Source organism: Trifolium pratense, linkage group LG2 (genome assembly GCF_020283565.1).
Source record: "Trifolium pratense cultivar HEN17-A07 linkage group LG2, ARS_RC_1.1, whole genome shotgun sequence".
NCBI classification, from domain to species: domain Eukaryota; kingdom Viridiplantae; phylum Streptophyta; class Magnoliopsida; order Fabales; family Fabaceae; genus Trifolium; species Trifolium pratense.
This window is the reverse complement of record NC_060060.1, coordinates 19799021-19810995: the sequence shown is the minus strand read 5'-3', so window position 1 is coordinate 19810995 and position 11975 is coordinate 19799021. Positions and strand designations below refer to the sequence as shown.

At 35.6% G+C, this 11975-nt stretch overlaps 1 protein-coding gene across 1 annotated transcript; it reads right to left on the bottom strand.

The window, feature by feature from the left end:
* Positions 1 to 1718: 1718 nt before the first annotated feature.
* On the bottom strand, positions 1719 to 10568 carry LOC123906855 (ribose-phosphate pyrophosphokinase 4-like). Its single transcript, XM_045956867.1, has 7 exons — positions 10065 to 10568; positions 5987 to 6302; positions 5548 to 5643; positions 2907 to 2975; positions 2620 to 2748; positions 2384 to 2483; positions 1719 to 2126 (listed from the first exon to the last, which is right to left on the bottom strand). The coding sequence occupies exons 1-7, from the start codon at positions 10430 to 10432 to the stop codon at positions 1993 to 1995; spliced, it is 1212 nt and encodes a 403-aa protein (XP_045812823.1). The 5' UTR covers positions 10433 to 10568; the 3' UTR covers positions 1719 to 1992.
* Positions 10569 to 11975: the final 1407 nt, after the last annotated feature.

Sequence of the window (11975 nt, the reverse complement as noted above, 5' to 3'; positions counted from 1 at the left end):
CTCTGAGTATATGCTGCGGCTAGTCTCTATATACACTAAACATCTTAAGAGCTCCCTAATTAACTCGTTATGAAATGATAAACTCAGATTATGCCACTATTTTATACAAAAAGATACGACGAAAAATTCAGTTCCAGATTTTTCAGACTTCTCTGACTAATGATAGGTTTTTTTTGGCTCATGTTCATTTCTCCTACAACATTTGGATTCATAATAACACATCTCATAAATTACCAAACTTTCTTCTTCACAAAATCTAATAAAATAAAATAAAAATTTCATGTCTCAATTATTTAATGAATATAAAAAAAAACCGTCTAAAAAACGTGTTGTTTCTTATCCGGCCGATCAAACTGATACAGACTACAGAGGAATGCAATATTATTATTTGATAAAGACTTAATACTTTTTATTTGCTTTGCTAAATTTTCTTCAACATTCCACTCGATGGATCAATTTTTCAGATGCCCTTTCGAACAAAAAATTGAAGAAAAAATAACAAAGCTAATTAAAAGAGCCACAACACTTAATATTTGCCAAAAATGCCTAGAATTGTATGAATTGTGAAAAGTACTGTAATTCATTTATATACTATAGCTTTTGGGTGTATGTCATGACTTTGAACGATGTGGGACTTCAGCCTCATTCATCTGAAGAATGTCTAGTGTTTGGTTTTGGCTGATAAAGTTTTCAATGGAAGTGTACCTAATCTCAAAAGATTAGTCTCTCTTGAAGAGATTAATTTTGGCACTGAATTTCTTTCAATAGAGAACAATCTTCTGAGTATTATCTTGAGAAATGACTCATTGGAGAACTTAAATTTCTCACCAACTCAGCTATTTGACACTTCCGATGAAATATTTGGAAACATTCCATCATTTATATTCTCTCTTCCTTTCCTACAACACCTAAACTTGGCTTTAAATCAAATAAGTGCTACAATTTCTATGAATATATCTGTAGTTCTTCTCTAACATTTGTTGATATCTCACAAAATTTGGGAAGGAAAATATTGCCATCCTGCAATATTCAAGCTGTTACTGCATATTCAAGACCAAATATTTAAGTAAGGAGTTCTGCCTGTTCCTCAGCTAAGAAGCTGGCTGCACTTGGATTACCAACTTACAACATCTTCACGATAGAAGAAATTGAAGATGCAACCAACAACTTCGAACGATCCAAAGTTCAATGCTTACATTCAAAGCTAACTTTACTTGGACAAACATCATAAAACTCACAGCTATATCCCCTCAAACAAGCCAAGCTGCTCACTGATTTGCTTTGTGGTAGGAGTGACGAACAACAACTTCCCGATCCAGATGAAGTAACCGACGGATCTTCTCGACAAGAGATCTACCACACATACTACCACTTCCTGTAGAACAGATGGCCAGCACAACAATAGCGGAATCTACATGCAACTCCACAGCTTTGAAATTAAGTCGCCTAGCCAACCTTAAACCTTCAAACACCCCCCAAAGCTCTGCTAAATAAGCACCGCTCAACTGACAACAAATACCGACATTGTCAGGTCGGGCGTTCTCGGCTCCTTCACTTGGGTATGAGTTTTCATTGACTATTGTTATTTTGTCTAATTTGAAGGTTTAAAGAACGGCTTGGACTATTACATATATCAAGAAAGAGATAGATAGAAATAAATGACCGCACATAGTTCAAATCCATAAATATAAAAAATTGACACCAGCCTTAAACTGAAATTTTCTGATAAAAGGATTTTTATTTTATTTTTCCTTTTCCAAAGAAAAACTCATGATAAAGTTGGAGAGAGAATACAGTAGGAAGAATAAGCCAATATAGACCATCTTTTATTCCCTTGCAAGTTCTGTCTAGATGCCATATAGGCCGCAAACTAAAAGAGCTCAACTCTAACTATCACTATTATTTCTATTATTAACTTTAAAGTTTAACCATGTCTCTTATTGTATCCATTTCATTGGGAGGATAAGATGAAATTATAAGATTACATTCTCATCAGATTTGAAGACTGGCTGATATGGAGCTTGCTAGGCTCAGAACCTCAAATGGTGGCCTATGCATCACCTCCTTCACTGTTAAGGGACATGAGTCTGTAATCCAGAAGTATGTGAATGCACTCTCTGGATTCCCTGTGTATTGAAAGTCAGTAAAGTGCAAACCATACGCTGTACGGATTAAATATTGTTTGAAGTTAAAAATAATTAAAAGCAATGCTAGACTTGTAGGTAAGATTATGCAACACAAATTGGTTTCACAATAAAATGAGACTGTCTGCTCCTAATAAATTGATGAATTTGTGTTATAAATTTATTATTATTTCAGATGAACTTATTTTCCTTTAGAGGCAATCAAAATGGATTAATGAGAAAGGAAGAGTAAGCAATACCCCCATTATCATGTCCAAAGCGTTCCCAAGATTTATTTGGAAAAATGCCATGAGTCACGTAAGCACTAATCTTTGATGCTCCATGAGCTGCCAAAACTTTCTGAAAAATGAAAGAAAACAAAATTATGAGTTTTACCCAGAAAAAATAGGAAGCATGTTTGCTATAAAAAATAAAACAGCATAAGATTTCCAATTTCCATTTCATGTACGAATTGACATACACCAATGTTTCATACCTGGCATTCTATCAGGGTTCCACCTGACTGAACCAAATCATCAACAATCACAATATGGCGACCTTTAGGTTCTCCCTCCTTAATTCGGACTATTCGTTTATCTCCTTCCCGAACTTTTGCACAAACTACCTGCATATATGCATTGTGTAAGTGCTAACAGATAAAATCGTCGCTGCAATTAGTACATTTTCACACCAGTACCTTCTAGAGTCAAGACTAACACCGGTGTAATATTTATGACTTTTGCTAAATTTGAGAAACGTTGTTAGATTAACAATATGCAATACCGTTGGAAAATGCTGAAGTTGCTTATGAAATCGTTTCCAAGCACCATCATCGGGAAAAGCAATTGATATCTGAAACATGAAAGCCAAATTTTCATTGAATATGAGATAGTGTGAAAGCAATCATTCTCATCAGTGTTGTTAATCGCAGATCATGTAAAATAACAATTTGTTCAAATTCTGTTACACGACAGTTTTATAGCACCACTATAGCCGTTATTTAACATTTTATACTAAATAAATAACGTATCACTGAACAATAGAATATGTTCAAATTCCACTATTTTGTAGCATTTTAACGCCACTAGTATTTTTTAACAACACTGAATTTCTCATTTACGCTCTTAATCAATATCTATTAAATATAAGCCTCTTAAAGTTTAAATAAAACTATAGAAGATTAATAACGAGGGGATTGCGGATGTAATGAACGAATATAGGCCTTAGAGATTAAAATAGGCCCAAGATGCATTAGTTAATTGTAGGTGATTAATCATGTTTTAGAAGGCTCTAGATGAATTGAATTGATAAGTCATTGGTTAGTTTGTTAGGATTAACCAAGCCTATAAATAAAGGCATGGGGTGAATGTAATAAGCAAGCAAAATGAATGAAGTTAGTTATTTTAGCTTAGTATAGTTTGTTAGTCTCTTTTAGCAATTATCTCAAAGTTGTTCATAACAATTGGTGCTTTCATTACCATAGATTTCCCTCCCTACCGTCACTATGATCCTAACATCATCAACACTCATACCTTGTTGAAACCTCAAGCTTATCAACACCCGATCCACAACAACTACCGCTTTCCAGATCAAGTCTATGCATCACATAAAACTTTCAACCATCACGATGGCTTTCCCAACCCACCTTCTACATACACATCATTACACCTTCCAACATTACTCACATCTCCACTGATCCTTCTCCATGGGCCACGTATAACCCTTTCAATCATCACATACTACACCAGGAACTCACTTCACCACCAACATTCTGTGGATTTCAACATTTAATCCACCAACCACAAATACACACTCCCACTGCCTTGAATCAACATCAGCATCAATACCTTTATCATGATCCCTATTTTCAATCACAATCCTCTCCCATCATCCATGATTTTACTCCATTACACCTTGATCCCACACTAAAATATGAAAAAGAAACAATTAAATCACATGAAGCGATTGCTGATGAACGAAACTACTTCTCCAATGCCGATCCAGCTGTTGTGGAACACCCTGCAAATAGCAACATCGCTACATCACCACTTTTGATGTCACCGCGTCCACCATCGCAACACGCCGTCTTTTCTGCAGCAATAGCAGAGCCTCCGGTGACGATGCAAAGGAAAAAAGAAACCACAAAGTCATCTCCAGCTCTGAAACTGACGAGCACGCAACCACAGAAGGATCAAGTGGCACTTCGTCCAAATTTTTTTCCGGAACCTCACGATCCTCCTCTCCGCGATTCAGATCACGTTGCCTCTTTCACGATCCAGTCATTTGGCGCTGTTCCTCGGAGTTTAGTTCCGGCGAAACACCGTTCGATCAATACAACTCTGCCTTCACCGGAGAAGGAGGTTGTGCACGACGTTGCCGAGGCGGATGCGCCTCTGCAACCTCCACTCTTCATTTTCGTGTTAACTGATAATTCCATTCAAATTTTCGATCCCGGAGGAACGCTCACAATTGTCGTCGGTTCCACCGCGCGCTGCCGTCAAATCCAAAGTTTAAGCAGCGTCACATTTATTTTTCGCAGTTATGGCATCATCTCCTTCATTTCGGGTCCACGCTCTTTTTGTTCGTTCACACCGGTCCGATCTATCACATCCACAATAACTGTGTTTGATCCCGGCGGTGACCAATCCAGTCCGGCGGCGAATTCTGGTGGTAGTCATCACATTTTCTCTTTGTTGTGGCTGCCATGGGATAGGGGGAAGAAGAGTTGCAGTGAAGCTGTTTTTGTCTTTGCAGAGTTGCAGTGCAGAGCGTTTTGTTTGTTTGTTTGGGTACTTTGACTGAGTGAATGGGCTTTGTTGTTTGGTAACTCACTGGGCTTCAAAATTATTTAAAGAAGGAGGATATGCACAATTTGCTTTGCAATTTTTATTTTGGTCTAGGTAATATTGTGGATTTTGTTAGATTACACCTTGAGGACAAGGTGATTCTGCAAGACCAATGGAATGTAATGAATGAATATAGGCCTTAGAGATTAAAATAGGCCCAAGATGCATTAGTTAATTGTAGGTGATTAATCATGTTTTAGAAGGATCTAGATGAATTGAATTGATTAGTCATTGGTTAGTTTGTTAGGATTAAGCAAGCCTATAAATAAAGGCATTGGGTGAATGTAATATGCAAGCAAAATGAATGAATGAAGTTAGTTATTTTAGCTTAGTATAGTTTGTTAGTCTCTTTTAGCAATTATCTCTTCAATTTATGAACAACTTTTGTTCATAACAGCAGACTAACAGGGAAAATACTAGATGCAAGATTTAAAACAACAAAATATTTGTTAAGTTGATAGATAAGATCAAGGTAATTTACAGGACCACAAGCAGATAAGGAAAAATCATAACAGCATATTATTAAGATGAAAAACACAGCTACAATGAAAAGAGTTAAGTATAAGTGAAAGTCTCACATTGTCAGAATCAGGCAGATCTTGGAGTCTTCTTTTAAGCAATGGTATGCCACTCTCAAAGCATGGTAAAATGTTATCACCAAAGTAGAACCTCTCCTGAATTAAAACAAATGATCAAGTAATTATAGCCAGGAATTTCACGAGACAAAGAAAGACAACCAAAGAAGTGTGTTTGGTTTCACACGAAAATCATCGACGTTGAATTTAGGAAAATACTATACAGACGTTTGGTTTTGTTGAATAAAATTGATTTTAACTCCGAACCTCAGTTTGACTAGCAATGATAAAACATAATTTCTGTGTCAGGATAAAAAGTTTACCAAGTTCTACATCAAATAAATTTTAGAAAATCTATTTCATTCAAAATCACAAATGACAAGCATTCACCCAAACACACACCTAGAAACAATTGTAGAAAGCAATTCTACCAATAGTACACCTGCAAAGCATGAATGTCAAATGTGACCAAACTTGTTGGTCCTCCTCTAGAAATCGGTATGTTTGACAAAAGCCTAGCCAAAGTAAAAGCAGTGGCGATATCCCCTTCATCCTCCATTCTTTCAGAAGTTCCGGTTGGGAAAAAAGGAAGCACAAGTGTAAATGAGGCAACAAACAGTTTTGGCAAGGCATAAATGACTGGAATCTGCTCAAATATCACTGCCGGAGAGCTGAATGAGGCCAGAAAAGCCACGTGCTGTCCACGAATGCCTTGAGCATTGGGAATGAAAATGTTGGGGAAGCCATCAGGAAACTTTCTGAAGTTTTCAATTCCATAGAGCATTTCAGTGAAACCATTAAAAAAATACTCAAAAACACCAACACACTAAAAAAACCAGAACCAATGCACCATAGCAACCGCATTTCAATAAAACATCAGACATCAAGATTATCCATAATGTTGCATCTTAAAAAGTAAAATCAACAGTTCCAAATATATATTAGGCTCGCAACAGAATAAGAGCCTATTTGGATTGACTTATTTGAATTGATATAAGCACTTACGAGTCTGTTTGGGAGAACTCATGGAAACAACTCATGACATTTCCATAAACTGTTTTCAGCTTATTTCCATAAGCTCACGGGGATACTTTATGAAAACAGTTAATCTAATGGCATAAGCACTTGTGAAACAATTTGGGAAAGCTTATGGAAGAAGTTTATGACATGTCCATAAGTTGTTTTCAATTATTTCCATAAGTTCTCCTAGATAGCTTATGAAAACACCTTATACCTCATGAAAACATTTGACATTATTTTACCTTTTGTTACAGAAATAGCTTATACATAAGCATGACATGATAAGCACTTATGCTATAAGCACTTAAATAAGCTGTTTATCCAAAACGACCATATATTCTCTTTTGTTATAGGAAAAGCTGATACATAAGCACTTATGCCATAAGAGTTTAATTAACTCGTTTATCCAAACAGGGCCTAACTCTACTATAATGGGTACTACTACTTGCTGAAGTTTTCAATTGCATAAAGTTGCATCTTAAAAAGGGTCTATTTGGATTGTCTTATTTGAGCTTATCCATAATGTTGCATCTTAAAAAGTAAAATCAACTGTTCCAAATAATATACTCATAACAGAATAAGGGTCTATTTGGATTGTCTTATTGGAGCTTGTCTATTGATATAAGCACTTATGAGATTGTTTGAGTAAACTTATGGAATAAGCTTATGAGTTATGCCACTTATTCCATGGGATTGTGATAGAAACCAACTGATATAGAATAAGGAAATAGGGAAACTCCCTTTGATTACATAATGATATTGCATAACTTCGAGGATCTGCACCTCCCTAATGCCAAAATGGCCCCTTTGCAGTTAAATCCCAAGATACCCTCTTTCTCAATCACCCCTTCTATCTATTTATAGGCAACTGGCAACACTTATATGACAGTTATTTCTATAAAAACTGCTATTCTTATATAACTGCAGTTCCATGTGACAGTTAATTTCTATAAGAACTGTCAACAAATAATAAAAATTGCCTAATAATAATAATAACTAACAAGGCCCATTATTCGGGGCGCATAATCAAGGAATAAAGTGGTTAGCTTGGGATCGTATGGCCTACCCGAAGGCTCAAGGAAGAATGGGATTTAGAGACTTGCATACCTTTAATTTGGCGATGATAGCAAAACAAGGGTGGAACATCATAACAAAACCGCACACATTAATGGCCAAAATATACAAAGCAAGGTACTTCCCTGATTCATCTCTCTTTGAGTCCCAAATTGGGCATAATCCGAGCTATGCTTGGCGTGGTATTTGGAAAGCGCGCCATATTCTGATGAATGGTTGTAGGTGGATCATTGGAAGCGGCACTAATATAAAAGTCATGAGTGATCCATGGTTGAGAGAGAAGGAAGGAGCTTGGATCCAATTGCCACAAGTGCAAGGTGCGCATGATATCAGTGTTAATGAACTTATGTTACCATATGTGAAAAAGTGGGATAAAGCAAAAATTGAATCTTTATTTCCTGGGGATATTGTTAACCGCATTACTGATATTCCATTATTCGATATGATTGAGGAAGACAAGCTAATTTGGGTTGATAACGTACATGGCCAATATAGTGTTAAAAGTGGTATAACATGATGCTAAATGTTACAGGAAAAAGGGAGAATTTGACACAACAGGAGAAGTGGAGCAGCCTTTGGAAAATAAAACACCTTCTATGGAGGATTTGCAAGGGGTGCTTTCCAACTCGCACTCGGCTACAAGAAAGGTGTGTCCCTTGCCCATTGATATGTCCACTTTGTGAACAATGTAATGAGGATGATTGGCATGTATTATTTAATTGTAATGACAGTGCACAAGCTAGACAAGCTGCTGGCCTAGAGCAAGTTATAGCAGCCCGTCTACAACATTTTACAACAGCTCCTGAAGTAATATTGGCCATGTGTCATGGTGAGGATAAAAATACAGCAGGCCAGTTTGCTATGTTACTTTGGATACTGTGGAACAATAGAAATGACAAGGTATGGAATAATTCGAAAGAACCGGGACGAAGTCTGGGAATTAAAGCAACGCAACTTTGGCATGAGTGGTTTTCGGTTCAGAATATGCAGCAGCAGAACCCGATACCTATAGAGCAGCAGCAGAGCTCCATATGGCAGAAACCGCCTATGGGTTGGTACAAGTGCAACGTTGACGCCGGTTTTTATAATGAACTGAATAAAACGACTGCTGGCTGGTGCTTAAGAGACCATCTTGGAAGATTTGTGAGGGCTGGAACATCATGGAAAGATGGGAAATTTTCTTTAGTCGAAGGAGAATCCGCTCGCACTACTCGAAGCTATGAAGGACATGGAGCATCAAGGCGTCACACACGCTATTTTTGAGACGGATTCGAAGAGTGTGGTGGATGCAATTTACAATTTACATGCCGGTACTTCGGAATTTAGCTCTCTTATTTGTAATATTAAACTTGTTTTGATGACAAATCCAAACTTTGTGGTAAAGTTTATAAAGCGGCAAGCGAATATGGTTGCTCATACACTTGCTAGGGCGGCCATTTCTTGGTCTAGTCGCTATATTTTTGAGACACTACCTCTTTGTATTACTCCTCTTTTGAATAATGAAATGATATGAGTTTTTGTTTGTCAAAAAAAAAAACAAGGCCCATTATTATTGCTATCCTAATTAAGGCTCATATCTAACAATACTACCCCCCTAAACTATCACCTTGTCCTCAAGGTGATTACTAGAGAATAAAATCGGAAGCAATCACAAAGCTACTTTACTAGCATTGGCATTAAAACCTAAGTGGTTGCGTAATCCTACAGTCCAATATAACCCCTTGGGTCCCACGGATGGAAGGAAAAATCACCAAACATTTTAAAATTTTGCAGTGGCATTTGTTGGCCTTCCCCTCTAACAGATTGCTAATTCAGCTCACTTATGAGATTGTTTGAGTAAACTTATGCTATAACCTCACCATAATAGTTTATAAAAACAACTTATAGCTTATATGAAAACAATTTTCACATTATTAAATCTTGTGCTATAGATATAGGGTCCGTTTGGAATGGAAATAACTTATAGAGTATACAAAAACAATTTAAATTTTATTTGATGCTATAAAAATAGCGTATGTAAGTTTACTCATAAGTGCTTATCATGATAAGCGTGTGTGCTATAAACTACAAATAAATTGTTTATCCCAACAAAATCATAGATTATGCATAAGCTCTTATATGATTATGATAAATGCAAGGTCACTACTAAGTTGTTTATCTAAACAGGACCTAACTCTACTATTAGAGCTTAATTAAGTTGTATATCCAAACATGGCCTAACTCTACTATAATGGGTCCTGCTACTTCCAAGTTCCAAACTTTTAACCAAAACAATGTCAATTCAATCACGGGAAAGCAATTTAGCTAAATGGGTATTCAAAATAACAAAAAGGAACAATTGAAATTGATAAAAAAAAAACGAGAATAAACTACCACATTGGTTAAAAAATTGAAACAAAAATTGAAAAGGAAGAAAATGAACGAACCCCCATGAAATGGAACGAAGTTCAATGGCATCAGATTCAGAAGCAATATTGTAAGCAAGAGATTTGGTTTCAGCAGAATAAAAAAGAACAACTTTTTTAGAATTCTTCATAGGAAGTTGAGAAGCAGTAGCAGAAACCAATGAAGAAGAAAAAGAATTGCTGTTATTGCTGTGAATGGAATCTCTGTTGTTCATGTTTGAGAAATGTTCAATTGTCCAATTACGATGATTCTCGAAGCTTCTTCTGATTTCGCAACTTGTGATGAAATTGGAACGGTTTTTTGAGGAGAGAAGAAGTGGAGAGTGAGAGAGTTTGAGGGATTTGGTTGAAGTTGCCGGAAATGGCGGAAGGGGTGGCGTGGCCGCCATTGTCGGCGGTCACTGACTGTTGACACTCAAAAATCGGGTTTTCTGTTTGGATGAAAGTCAATAACTAACTTCGCTATCGCTATGATTCATTAAGATTTTTTTCTTTTTTTTTTAACAATTAATGTTTTGTTTTTTAAGCATAATTGAAAAAGTAGAAACATATACTACCTAACATGTTTATTCTGCTATCGAGGAATTTAGGTAATAAGCTATAAGTGTTGGGCAGTAAGTATAATTGAAAAAATAGAAATATATACTACCTAATATTTTAAATATTTTATTATAAATTAAATATCTAATAAAAATTAATAATTCGTGCAAATGCATGGGTCTTTAAACTAGTTGCATGTAATAATAAGAAGTTTGAATTTTGGATAGGCCGACATTTATTTATTTATTCGAATGACATTTATTTATTTTAAAAGGTGAAATTTGAATTTATTGTATATGCCAGTGTAAAGTTATTTTACACACGCGTTTAATAATATATCAACATATGGTGTTTAAAAATACATGATGTGTCACATTCATTAAATGGTGTGGCAAAAAAAAATTTTACACCAATAGTACATACAAATTAAACTTGTGAAATTTTTAGTCATTAAGTTTTTTTTTGCGTGAATCTGATAGTTTCGTGCTCAATTGCAGAGATTAATCTTTTTAAGATGAAATTTGGGAGGGCAGGGAGAAACATGGCATTATAAGACAACTTTTCATTTGTTTCTAGTAGCAAATGTGAATGTTTGAATTTTAACAAAAAATGGGAATAAGAGAAAAGATTCAAAGGGAAAAAAAGTGTGAAGGTGTTGTTTCGTAAAGTTGAGCAATTGTGGTAAATAGTATTGTTCAAAAAATAAAGAACTTTAATTTACATGAAATATGTAACACCCCATTTTATTTATTTATATATTAATATTTATTTAATTATGTAACACATAACTTTCGTGTTTTATGTATTTGTGCATTTTATTAGTTGGATTAATACTAGGAATTAGGAGCATGATTTGGGTTTTATGTGATTTGGGCCTAAGTTGGGTGTATGTAAAGTAAGCCCAATTAGATGGGTGCGTAGTTAGTAAAAGAGTAGTGAAATATGACCTAGGTATATAAGATAGAATTAGAGAGAGAAGACTCATTTTGTCATAAGTTTTGTGGAGAAAGAGAGAGAATAGAGAGTAAGAGCTTGGAAAGAAAGAAAGAAAGAAAGAAAGAAAGAAAGAAAGAAAGAAAGAAAGAAAGAAAGAGAAGGAAGTAGAGGGTAAGAGAAGGAGAACTCAAGCAAAGTATGATTTTTCTCCAATCAAGGTATGAGGGGAGAGTCGATTCTTGAGAGATTATTAACGGAAAGGAGAGTAGAGCGATTCTACTCTCAACCTCAAGCTTTCCAAATATCTATTTTGGTGGGTTTATATGGGTTTTGGGAATTTGAGTATTATGAATCTTTATGTTCATTCTTGTGTTGTTATGTGTTAATACATTAGAAGTTGATTTGACATGATAAAAACGTACGTTTGTTGTGTTGATGTTGCTATTTGAGTGTTTT

Excerpts from the sequence above, each read along its gene's own strand:
- LOC123906855 (XM_045956867.1), bottom strand. The coding sequence starts at position 10,432 with ATGGCGGCCACGCCACCCCTTCCGCCATTTCCGGCAACTTCAACCAAA. Across the intron at positions 5,644-5,986 it reads TTGACATTCATGCTTTGCAG|GAGAGGTTCTACTTTGGTGA; the intron begins GTGTACTATTGG and ends GTTTTAATTCAG. Across the intron at positions 2,127-2,383 it reads CTTTGGACATGATAATGGGG|GGAATCCAGAGAGTGCATTC; the intron begins GTATTGCTTACT and ends TTCAATACACAG.